General features: G+C 39.3%; 1 protein-coding gene across 1 annotated transcript; it reads left to right on the forward strand.

Moving 5' to 3' along the window:
* Positions 1-1427: 1427 nt before the first annotated feature.
* LOC129361682 (integrin alpha-6-like) lies at positions 1428-13247 on the forward strand. The gene is made up of 26 exons (XM_055032693.1): positions 1428-1683; positions 3597-3724; positions 3815-3894; positions 4003-4258; positions 4843-4974; positions 5060-5273; positions 5368-5561; positions 5641-5738; positions 6178-6302; positions 6382-6471; positions 6964-7025; positions 8090-8244; positions 8335-8478; positions 8567-8676; positions 8801-8957; positions 9037-9114; positions 9443-9510; positions 9597-9674; positions 9743-9845; positions 10096-10266; positions 10601-10690; positions 10795-10905; positions 11279-11377; positions 12019-12144; positions 12236-12311; positions 12596-13247. The coding sequence occupies exons 1-25, from the start codon at positions 1508-1510 to the stop codon at positions 12299-12301; spliced, it is 3111 nt and encodes a 1036-aa protein (XP_054888668.1). The 5' UTR covers positions 1428-1507; the 3' UTR covers positions 12302-12311; positions 12596-13247.
* Positions 13248-13261: the final 14 nt, after the last annotated feature.

Here is a 13261-nt window from a genome sequence, read left to right on the forward strand (position 1 = left end):
AGGAGTAAAATAATCAAGTATGTGCTCTTTGGGAAAACCTCAAACTGAAATTCAGAATGTTTTTTTTCAGAAATATTCTGGGGAAAAAAAACTTTCTTTACTACATTACATCCCCAGATTTAATTTTCTTTTCATGGGATAGACCAGTGTAACAGCAGAGGCCCTGAGCTGTTGACAGGACAACTATTGGTTGGAGGTTGTACAGTCACAGCAGAATGGTTTAAGTTGAGGTGTGGTATTATTTGTGAAAGGTCCTTTCGAAGTTACAATCTAAATGAGCTGACAGCCTGTAGCAAAACCTGAAGATTGACATTCACAGACACTCTCTACCAAATCTGAGCGAGCCTGAGCTCAGTCAGATTAATAATATGCATTTATACATCCAAGGCTGGTCGAGACACGTGTCAAATGCTTGAAGCTGCAATTGGAACAAGAAGTTGTTCTTCAAAGTATTGTCTCAGGAGGACTAACTACAAATGAATACGTCCCAGATTTACCTTTTTAAAGCGTGTGGAGAATCTCTTCACAGTTACGTGCTACTTTTTGGTGTTCTGTAACCCAATACTCCCAAAAACTGCTGTAATTTATTATTGTGGTGTTGCTGGTTCAATTTTTGTCAGTGAATTAACATTTTCATTGAAACATCTTTTCCTTTCCCAGATCATGAGTGGACATCAGTGGCTGTCATCCTGTATATCTGGCTGCCCATTTGACCTTTGACCCTAAGATACCTAAAAACAAGGTAATACAGCCACTTTTTTCACTTCTCTCTTGAACACACGTGTTTTGAACAGGGATCTTGTCATTGAGAGCCACTCTTCTGTAACTATTAGATGCATCCCTTCTCCACCACATCTGAAAAGCTCACTACCAGACCTCTGCAGAGCTGGGTTGCTGCTAATGAAGGGATGAAGTCATTTGCTTCAGGTGTGATGGTGCAGAGATGCGTCTCAAAGGTTTAATACATTTGTTTATGCTCATTCAGTGAAACAAAGCTCCATCAGATGGTGCTAATTCTGAAGCTGCAGTGCCCAGCCCTGAGAATAAGAAAGGAATGGAGACATTTACTCATAAACACTGGGTAAAGATTCATCAGGATCCAGCTGGTGTCTGCAAGTCACATTCGCAGACATATGTAGCAGTTAACAGAACTGAGAATATCCTCATATCAGAATTAAAAATTTAGAGTAGTCATATAAAGATGAATTTTCTGTTGAATTTAGAGAAACTACTTGTAATGTCAGTTGTGCTAGACTATTTTATTTTTCTTTTGTTCGTTGAAAACTGCTGCGAGATGGTGCATTTAAAAAAAAAAACCCTGAGGTTATAGAATTGTAGTGCAACTATTTGTGAGTTAGATAAGAAGCATTTAAGGTGTGGTGAAGGACAGGAGGGAGGAGCAGAACATGAAACATTTAACTCTCATCCGGTGTCTCTTGTATTGCACTCTGCACCTTCTTCCCCAAAGACTGACCTTTTTGCCTCTTCAGGGAAGATTTACGCTCTAATGGAGGGCTGCACCACCAGCGGACTGTGGCTGTTCATCTTGTTACTAGGATGTGGGCGACTCTCTGCATTCAATTTGGACACAGAAAAAGTCCTGCAGAGAAATGGAGACCCGGGGAGCCTGTTTGGCTTTTCTCTCGCACTGCACCAACAAGTTAGGCCAGAGGACAAGAGAATGTAAGAAACAAAGTATGAGTTCAGATGAAATTTATGTGTGGAAATTAATTGATTTTTTATTGTTTAAGTCTAAATCTAAGCCTTAGGTTTTTTTCATCAACTTGGGTATTTGCTTGGGTCACTTCCTTTCCAGGTTACTAATTTTTAGGCTTGCAGGTTTGCTCACGTCTTCTTTCTTTTTAGGTTGTCTTCAGGTGAGAAGAAAAGAAAATCTTTCTTTTTCATGCCAGATGAAGGCAGCTTGCAGTCATGTTAGCAGTGCGCTTGAAATTAAATTAAACTGGGATTGGAGCCCAGAAGTGGGCCAGGAAACGCCAATTAAGTTTATGGATCTCTGCCATTGTTGACTTGTAGGTAAAGAGTTTGATGAAGATTGCGTTTTTTCTCTTAAATTGATAATGTAACAAAGTTTTAAATTTGCACGTCTGACGCAGAGCAGTTGTGATAGGGCAAGTAACTTCTTGAGTGACGACTTCCTTTCCTTTGTTTTGCTCAAAGGTGTTACTGCTTACTGTTGTGTACTTATTTGCATTTGATTAACAAACACCTGAAAGTTATTAAAGAGTTCCCAGAGCCTTTCATTGGTAATGAGATAAACACTATAACGAAGTGTTGAGGTATTAACCTTTGTCACTTGGGAGAGCAGTAGAGGTCAGCGTGCTGCTTGATGCACGCTTAGCTTGAGGCAAAAGAAAAGGCAGGTAATTAATTTGTCCTCGGAGTTCTCGAAGGTATTTTTGCACCAACATGTATACTGACATGTTTGGATGACACAGCTGGGTGTGCACAGTGAGTCACAACACTGTTTTTCATTCTATTCATGCCAACCTTCAGTCATTCCTGCGCGTTGCAGAGACTTTTATGTCCCGAAGGGATGAATTTTCTTGTACCGACAGGAGTGGGTGGGGGACCCAAGAATGTCTGCCTGTGTTTTGGTCTCATAGAATCTCGTGTCTCCATGAGAATGTGGACGAGAGGTCCAACTTGAAAAAGGTGTTCATGGTGAGAATAAATGTAAGTTTTAGAGATTTAGGAGAGGGAGTGTGTGAGAATATGAATGTCAGTGCTGCTGCTGAAAAAATGGGAAGAGGAGCAACTAAAACCACAAAACAGTCAGTGCAAACAATTCACCGGGAGAAACTCTTAACTTGAGTTAAAATGCTATCCATTATTCTAGAGTTAGTTGCATATGCACTAACTTGTGCAAGTGAATATAATATCTGAGAGAGAAATTGTATGAACAGCATCTGTCCTCACCAGGATTTCTTTTGTTCACCAGGCATTTAAGAACATGCAATGATTAATACCAAGTCCCAGTGCTTCATTAGAGTTCATAAAGCCACTGCCAAGAATTTTTGTGATTCTAGTTTTGTGTGAACATTCATTGTTTTGTTTTTCTCTCTAAGTCACTGCTATGTTATTTTAGTTTTAGTTAGATTTGGTTTTTAGTAAGTATTTTATTCTGATAGTCTTGTCCAGTGCATTTGCAGTTCCACCATGTTAACCGTGATATGCCTGTTGTGTTTCATCATTTCCTGTCCAATTTTCTAGAGGTCTGCTACACTCCTTCTGTTTTCAGTGCATGTGATGCCTCTTTTTAATAAACATCCAGCTGCTGGTTCTTTCTGCTGCAGTAGAGAGAGACTTGATTGCTGGCAAAAGGTTTTTTGGTTTTGGTAGATGAATCAAGAAATGTTTAGTCTGATTCATTACCAGAGGCTGACATTTAAAAAGGTCACACCTCTCTAGACTCAAGACATGGCCATTGCATGGGTAAATTTTATTTGCTAAACTGGACTTTGTCCTTCTGTTGGTAACAGAAGAACCAAAAAACTTCCCTAGATGGTAGAAATTTCATCACAAAACATGTTAGTGCTATGTGAAAGAATTTTCTTGCTATGTTTCTGTTGCAGACTACTGGTTGGAGCGCCACAAGCCAAAGCGATGAATAAGCAGAAATCTAAAGTGACAGGAGGAGTCTACAAGTGTGAAATCAGCCCCAACCCCAGTGATTGCCAAAGAATTTTGTTTGATAACGATGGTAAGTTATATTCAACAACAACAACACGCAAAAAAAAATCAGAGTTTTATTGTGTTGTTTATTTTTTGACTTTTGTTTGTTCTGTCATAGAAAATTTATCAATCGAAAAAAAAGAAAATCAGTGGATGGGGGTGTCGGTCAACAGTCAAGGGCCAGGAGGCAAAATTATAGTGAGAACACCGTTCCAAATAGACATTTAGATTTTTTTCCCCAAACATTTATGTTCAAGGTATCAGTGAGGACCTCTTGGCCATTATGTCCCTCTCTGTCCTTGGTAGACATGTGCCCATCGGTACCAGGAGTTCAAATCTCAAACCCGTAACATCCTCGGCCGCTGCTATGTGCTAAGCCAAGACGCAACTCTTAAAGCATCAATGGAAGATGGAGTGGAAGATGGAGGTAACTGGCATTTTTGTAAAGGTCGGAACCCGGGCCATCAGCTGTTTGGCTCCTGCCAGCAGGGCGTCTCTGTTGCATTCGACATGGAGTACCGCTATTTCATCTTTGGAGCACCAGGAGCTTATGACTGGAAAGGTATTGTGTTTAGGTTAAACTTGAAACAGTTTTTGAACAATGCTTTTAGTTAGTTTTTAAAGACCAACTGAAAGCTCTTTTGTCTTTATTGTGCTTCTCATGCTTGTTTTTACTCTTTGTATAACTTTGCTTTTTGTTGTACAGAGTGTTATGATTTTATTTCTTTGAAAATTACTTATTTACTTACTTACATACTTACTTGAGGCACCAGGACAGTTGAACAGACGGTTGGGTTCATGTAGGCTCCGCTGTCAGGAAGAAGCTGAGAGCAAGAGGGAGGGATGAGAGCAGTGTGTACACAAGCTTGATTGACAGTTCTATGACCTCACCTTCTGCCCCTGATTGGTTGTTCCTGGTTAGTACTGGGAACACAGAGGAGGAAATTTTTTTCACAGATTATTCATCTCATACCATAGTGTCACGACATTGTGGCGGGTTTAACAAATATATATATATAAAAAAGTAAAGATGTTCTTGTAATAGTTACACTGCAGTCTAAAGAGTTTAGTAGACTTTTGTAAGACATCAACTGATCTTCTCTCTTCTCTCGTCTGGTATACTTGTTTTTTTTCCCTTTAATTAAGGCTTGGTGCACATGGAGCAAAGGAACGACACTCTTTATGACCTGGGTTTATATGATGAGGTGACGTTGGAAACGGGAGGTGAGAAGGAGAAAAATCCGGAAAAGGTTCCTACTCCTGACAACAGCTACTTGGGTAAAATACTTGTGTTTTATCATTATGCCTGTTATACATATTTTATTACCTTCCATGTCATAAACTATTTTGAATTCTGTGTTAGGTTTCTCCATGGCCGTTGGACAAGCTTTGACCAATAAAGGTCAGCTGACGGTGGTGGCTGGAGCTCCCAGAGCTTACTACAGTGGAGCGGTGGTTCTGCTAAAGAAAGGCTCTAAGGATCGCAGAGACATGCTTGAGGAGTTCACCCTCAAAGGGGAGGGCCTGGCTTCCTCCTTTGGATATGATCTGACTGTGCTGGATCTCAACGGGGATGGGTAAGAGTCCAGATGGATCCACAGACAGTTCACTTCTGCTCTCACATTAATTTCGACCGTCCTCTTCTGAGTCTGTGGTCTTCTTGTTCGCTAGCTGGGATGACATAGTTGTTGGAGCCCCTCAGTACTTTGAGAAGGACTCGGAAATTGGAGGAGCTGTCTACGTTTACATCAACAAGGCTGGAAAGTGGAACAAAGTCGAACCAAAAAGAATAGATGGACCTGCAGATTCCATGTTTGGCCTCGCCGTGGAAAAACTTGGCGATATCAACCAGGACGGTTACCATGGTAAGGAGGCATAATTTGTGTGCAGTTGTTGATGCCCTTTAAGTTGTAAAGATGCTCAAGCATACTGCCTTGCTGTCAGATTTTGCAGTGGGAGCTCCTTATGAAAACAATGGGGCAGGAAAGGTCCACATTTTCCATGGATCAGCCACAGAAGGATTCGGAAAAAAACCCACACAGGTGTGGAAACTCGTACAATCACTTTCTAAATCTTCCAATTTGAGACTCGCCCTCAGCATTTTGCTTCGGATAATTAGGAAGAGGCCAAAACATATTTGGTGTAGATCAAACTATTTTTATAGGACTTTTATGTAGGAATTTCCTAATTCTCATTTAAAATTATATTCACCTAAAATGATGTCCGAATGGGGATTTTTCCAGTGGAACTGTTCTTTTTATAGATATTTATACTCTAGTTGACACAAAGCTATTTTTCTGTCTTTTATCTACATTGCACATTTTCAAGATGTCTTTGAAAGTTTTTGTCATATTAAAATAAAGATTTTAAACTTTCGGAAGACAAAATAATGTATTTAGTATTTTGTTTTCATCGGACACTAAATACATGTCTCTTTTTATCCAGTGGGTAACCCACAGCTTAACCAAACTTGTGTTTTAGGTTTTGTCCAGGGAGTCGGGAGTGAGGCAGTTCGGCTATTCATTAGCAGGCAACATGGACCTGGACAAGAACTCGTACCCAGACCTGGCTGTCGGATCCCTCTCAGACTCTGTCTTTATCTATAAGTGAGAAAGTTAAAGCTGATGCACTGATGCATTGCTATGACCCAGCCCTGCTTTACAATATTGGACTGTTTCTCAACAGAACCCGACCAGTTGTTGGCATTGAGAAGAAAATCACTATTACACCCCCAAAAATTGACCTCACCAAGAAGAACTGTCCTGAAGGTGTCTGGTAAGTCTGCCTGTCTTGTCCTTCAACATTATCCTTCCAAAGACCTAGTAATTACTGGCAATTATAACTTAGCTATATAAATCTAATCTGTTACAAAATTATGTACTTTTTGCAAAATCTTCCAGAAATTCTGCTAGAAATATTACTTAGTCTTTCTTAAATTCAGTTCTGTCTCTTCCCCTTTTTCACATTTCTGTGTTGCCATAATTGTAGATTTGTTCAAATTGACTAAATACAATCCTGAAAAGCCAAATAATAGTCTCTGAAGTTGTGTTTAGTAAATATAGTTTAAAACTAATAAGACGGCCTTTCTTATAGCAAACGACTTTGACAGGGATTTTTTTTTAATAGTATTTCAGGCTACTTTGTGCCAATATCAAATTTTAGACGTAATATGTGCTTTTAACTTTTAAACATGCTAAAATCTTCTTAAACGTACATTTTCCAGAGGTCCTGTATGTCTGATTTTAGTTGAACTTTTTGTTCTCACAGCCTGAAAGTTGAAGCATGCTTCCGCTACACTGCTGGCGCACAGAGCTCTTCTCCCCCGCTGAGTGAGCAGAACTTCATTCTCCTTTCAAATCATTTTGCTAAAACAGTTATCTGTATTGCATTTTCACAATGTAGATATCAGCAGCATGAGATGAAAAAAGTGTTTGCCTCTTTGTGTGTTTGCACCGATTTAGTTTTTAGTCATGCCTGATTGTTTCATTCAATGGCAAGTCTTATTACTTCTCTGACCTGTAGACTCAAGAAATCACCAAAAGGTCGCAAACCGCAACACAGATTGGCATAATCCCTCAACCTAGAGAAATTCAAGAACAAAGAGTGTGTGGAATAGATCACCAAGGCTTTGGGACATCAGTGAACCATAGCAGAATCACAAACGAAATAAAAAGGCTGCACAGGGGCACAGTTGGTAGCACCGTTGCCTGACAGCAAGACGGTCCGGGGTTCGAACATGACTGTCAGGTTAATTAGTCTTTCTGCTCTCTGTGTGGGTGTGTGCATGCATGATTGTTTGTCCTGTCTGTCTGATCCTTGGAGGGATAAGCGTGTAACATAATGGATGGACGGAAAAAACAAAAACAAAAAAAACATGGAACAGTACTGAATCAAGTGGCAGACCCAAACAAATGAACTACGGGAGGGCATCCACAGCTTATTCAAGAAGTCACAAAAGAACCATGAACCATGATCTCATTAGTCAAGGCCCATGATTCAACTATAAGAGAGTGCCAAGAGCAAAATAACATCCAAAACAATGGACCAATAGAACCCAAAAGCCTGCATCATATAAAAAAGTTGCATATATATTTTTGATGCGTCTCATCAAAAATATCTTGTTGACTCCAAAGATTTTAGTGAAATTATTATCTGGTCTGACTAAACATGAGATTGACTTATTGGAAAGTATATTTTTTGAAACATTTTGTTACAAACTAACAGCATTTCAGAAAAACATTATACCCACTATTAAACGTGATAATAGCAATTATCCCTGCTCAGTTGTAAATTTCTTTAACTGTACAGTATTATTTTCCTGATGTTGTAAACTGTACAGTCTATCATTCTTATTTTGTGTGAATTTGCACATCCCCTCTTGCATTGCATTTAGCGATGAAGTACCATTTTGAAGTGGACGCTGAGCGCAAGAAAAACAATCTTGACCCCAGGGGGACGTTTACCGATCTGGAAAATCTGTCCACCGGGCTCATTACCATGGATCCAAAAGAGCTGCAAAAATGCGTCACTCGTACTCTTGTCATGAAGGTATACATCTACGCATGTCTTTCTCTGTTGCTTATCTAAAAATGTATTGTGTGACATGACAATCAGTGTGTGATGTTCCCCTCTTAACAGGACAATATTAAGGACAAGCTACGCGGGATCCCCATCGATGTTTCTGTGAACGTCCAGAATGCGAAACGTAAACGAAGACAGACCCAGGACGCTCAACTTGCACCCGTCCTGGATCCCAAAGACTCAGAACCATTTCGATCAAATGTACGTTTGCAAATTCTCGTTGTATACGTGAAATAATCACGCCTTGCTTTAATAGTGCTTCTGATTGTGCATTAACATGCATTAACAGGTGGCATTTTTGAAAGATGGATGTGGCGACGATGACCTGTGCACAAGCAACCTGATGCTAAAATATCGCTATGTCTACATAGATGGAGACAACGTTCATCCTTTAGAAATGTAAGAGGATCAGATATAACCAACCCTGAGTCTAGGAAGGTTGTCTTTTCTACTGAAGCAAACAAAGCTACACTGTTCAGCATATGGGCTGTTGATATTTGCTTGCAATTCAATGTGTTTAAAGGGAAAATGGAGTACCAGTGATCTCGCTAAGTGGCCGAAAAAGCGCTGCCCTGGAAGTGACAGTGACCAATCCAAAGGGAGAAGATGCATATGAAGCTTTTGTGGTTGCCAACTTCCCCAGATCTGTGACCTATGCTGCATACATGCTTAAAGCTGGAGTGAGTTTATCTTATCAAATGATCAGTCTCCCGCACATGTACTTTCTGGTTCTAAGTGGCGAGTTGTCATTGATTGCAGCAAGTCTCCTGCAACCCAAACCTAAATGGATCCAAGGTTGACTGTGACGTTGGGAACCCTTTCAAACGTGACTCAGAGGTGAGAAAAAAGTTACTTTGAGCTTCTATGCAGCACCTATTTAAGTTTAAATAATGTAGAAACCAATAAATCAGAATTTTATTGAAAAGTCAGGAAGGTTATTAGTAAGTAAAATGCATGAATTTTCGAAAGCCTTTATTACCGTTATTATGATTTTCCACTTACATCTAATGAAAACATATCTAAAATTGGAATATTTCACCAGACTAATAAAAAGAAAACATATGTTTTTTGCCTGGATGTTATTTTAAAAGGTTCTTTTAACCTGCCAAACAAGTCTCATCAGAATGCATACTGTGATTTATTTAATAAACGTGTTTGTTTATAGACAACCTTCTACATCCTGTTCGATATCACCAACACGACCGAAGTGGAAATTGATCTCAAGTTAAAAACGTAAGTGTCGGATTCTGCTTCTGTAAACTTTTGGGTCGCTTTCAGTTCACTTCTTTCAGCAATGATCTTGCGTACATTTTTATCAGGACAAGTGTGCAGCTGGATCTGATGAATGTGAAAGCAAAGGCCAAGGTGGCCATCACGCTGAAGCTGTCCTTATCAGGGTAAGACATTTTCACACGGAAGAAACACAGAGATTCAGCCAACTGATTGCAAACTGCTTTTTCCCCAGGCAAGTTGAACCATCTCAGGTCTACTACAATGGAGACTCCAAAGGAGTGACGGACGTTAAGACTGAAAGTGAGATTGGCAGTGGCATGAAATACTGGTTCACTGTGAGTATAGAACAGAGTTCACCCTGCCCGATGCCACAAGCGTAGACATGTTGCTTAAAAAACAAAACAAAATAATAATAATAAAAAAGCTGATAATTGTTTCATACAAACACATATATCCATCTGGCCATGTGTGAAAAACATTCAAATAAATTAAGCTTTACTTTCAGAATAAAATAAAAAGAAGAACCATTAATTTGATTAATTTAAAATCCTCTGAACCAAAAAATTAATGTTCCCATTAAAACAGATAATCAACCGAGGAAAGCGACTGAAAGACATTGGAAAGGTCACCCTTCACATAGAGTGGCCAAAGATGACAGAGAAAAACAATCATCTGCTCTACCTGATGGCGATCAGCTCCACAGGACTGAAGAAGATGGAGTGCTCTCCTGAGAAGGAGATCAACTATCTTGGGAAGGTGAGGAAGAAGTTGAATCAAGCGGAAGACGACTGTACGGACTAGTTAGAAAGATCAGAAATGGTTGTGAACCACATCCAGAGGCGTGGCATCTGATCTGGAAATGGTCTGGAATCTGACCAGACCATTTTCAGAGCGTCTATCTGGGATGTATTTGGAGGGGCTGTGGTTCAAGGTTTCCTGGTGGTCACCATCAGCCATCATGTCAAAATTACCCCAAAACCTCAGACATTATTTTTTATGGCTGTTGACCAGTGTTACTCCCACTGACTGAATACATGTTGAGGTAAGAACAAAGAATAATGATAATCTATGTTTTTGTTTCTTCTTTCAGAAACCGATTAACAGAAAAAGAAGAAGCATTTTCAAAGGATTCAATGGGACACTTTCACGCTTCACTGGCGAAAAGAAGCACAAGACTTTGGTATTACAACACAAGCACTTTCTTCTTGTCAGACTAGAAATACTATATTTAACATTCACTCCCCACCAGGAAGAGTAAAGACACAATGATCTGTTTGTTTACAGTCGTGTGACAGCGGAGCAAAATGTGTGACGATGAAGTGCCTCCTGGGTGACCTGGACTACAAGGCGACCATCGTTCTGAGCTCTCGCCTGTGGAATAACACTTTTGTAGAGGTATGAAAGACAGACTGATATGTTTGTTTCACTGGAGTTTTAAGATGAGCTGCAGGTTGTCTGGACTTTAAGAATGAAGTTTGCTTATTTTGTGTGGATCTTGTGTAATTAAAACTTTTTGTTTATCTCATTTGACTTGCAGTTGTAGATTCTTATTGTTAAACCTATGCTGACATAAGCTTTATGTACTGATTTTAATTATGTTCTTCGACTGTTTTTAGAACGATTAAAGCTACGATTGAAAAAGTATCAGTCCTGAATCTGTGAAAGAGAACGAAAATGCCCCTATTCTGTCATGAAGTCCGCGTTTCTGTTTTATGCCATTGCAACCAGCACACATATACCTGACCTTCTCCTTTCTTCTTAAATAAAGGAATATTCAAGCTACAATTATGTGGATGTGATGGTGAAGGCGTCGCTTCATGTTGACAGCTCCACAAAAATAGCAATGGACGAGGGTGCAGAGACCCAGGTAAGGACACACACACAAATATAAAATCATTTGTGTGACACTGATGAACCCAAAACAGAAACACGAGTCATGAGAATGGACATAGAAATGTTTTTAAACAATCCCGACACTGTAGGACATTAAAATGACCCAAATATTATAATATTTTGATTCTTCCTTTGTCGCTGTATTATAACTAAAGTTGAATTGAATTGTATATATAGCACCTTTCAAAAGTACCCTTTTTCTTCATTTTAAGAAGATTCAAATTTTGGCAGAAAAAATAAATTGTATCCCCACTACTGTATGACATCGTATGATTGCCTAATAAAACGTGTGGCACATTCACAAACCTACCAGGAGGTGGCAGGGCACCACACCTGACAGTCCAGGTAAGGGCTGGGAGGCAGTCAGTCAGAGAGGCAGACAAAAAGCCCACAGTAATCCTGATGTGGAGGAGCTGCAGATATTTGGAGCTCAGAATCTGCTGAGAGACTTGTGATCTCTACAAATGAGCATTTAATAACAAGCTATTCAGGACCAATAGAGAAAAGTGATGGAGGTAAAAACAGAGAAGTTGTGGAAAATATCTATATATATATCTCACATTATCAGATAACCTCATACTAATATTCTTGCTTTTTCTGTCTTGATTTTTCCAGGTGAGGTTTTCCGTGTTTCCAGAGAGACGTTCGGCTCGGTACGGAGGAGTGGCCTGGTGGATCATTTTTCTGACCATCCTGTTCCTCCTGCTGCTGCTGGCCCTGCTGGCTTTCCTTCTTTGGAAGGTATGAACAAAAGACTTTATCACCATCAGCAGATGGCAGACATAAAAGCGCTTTGCGGTAATGTTTTTTTTATTGACTTGCCTCAATTTAGTGTGGAGTCTTCCAGAGAAATAAGGAGGATTCATCAGACAAAGAGAAGCTGACATCAAACGCGTGAAAAGTCAGTGGTGAGATTTCATGGTTTTGTCTTACTGCTATAAATTTTGGTTGTATACCGAATACATATTGAGATACATTTGGTAACATTTGCTAATGTTTTTGACAAGAAATTACCCCGACCCCCCAAAATAAAGGTTTTATTTGTAACATTAATTTAAGGGAGGGAAGAACAGACAAAGAGATTGGCTTATTGGTTTGAATATCGATACAGATGATCTTTAACACCAAGTGACTTGGTCTGTATGAACGTCTTGAGTTCATTAGAACTTAAAATGTTTTCTTCTCTCCACAGGGAACAAAAATAGCAATGGACGATAGCAGCTATTTTTCAAATGTTACCAAACACTGGATCAGGTGGAAGAAAAAACTTTGAGAAAGCAAAAAAAAGTGTGGATAACAACGCACGACACGAATTCTTTAATGTATATAGTCTTTTTTTTTTGTACATCGAGATGAAAATTTGGAAATATAATTTTGAAAAATTAAGGTGTTGAGGATCAGATATGAAACGTGGTTGTTGAGGGGTTTGAGAGGGCTTTTTAAATTAAATTTAGGAGAAACACTGTACTGCATCAGAGCCAAAAGCAATGGGTTTTCATGTGGTGCAGATAGCACTTAGTTTGGCAGCTGTAAAGAAAAGTTTTTATATTTTTAAAGGAATTTCTTCTGCTCTCGCAAGGACTATTTTCAAGCCAATAAGCATAAAGTGTAAATACTCATGACGAAAGCAAAATGCAACCGTTCCCCAGCATAGAGTTTGTACTACGAGATCAAGCATTTGTATTCTCCACATCAGTGCAGATGACATTTTGCCAGTTTTTAATTTCTAGACAGATTTGCGTATGTGTTGCCATACAGTAAACCTTCATCTAATACACAGCTGCCAGATATGTTGAGTTCAAATGAATGTTTTTTTTATACTTTTGAATAAAATGTTAATTTTCTCATGTCTCGCCAT

The sequence above is a fragment of the Poeciliopsis prolifica genome, unplaced genomic scaffold, assembly GCF_027474105.1.
Source record: "Poeciliopsis prolifica strain line A6 unplaced genomic scaffold, Auburn_PproV2 SCAFFOLD008, whole genome shotgun sequence".
In the NCBI taxonomy this organism is placed as follows: domain Eukaryota; kingdom Metazoa; phylum Chordata; class Actinopteri; order Cyprinodontiformes; family Poeciliidae; genus Poeciliopsis; species Poeciliopsis prolifica.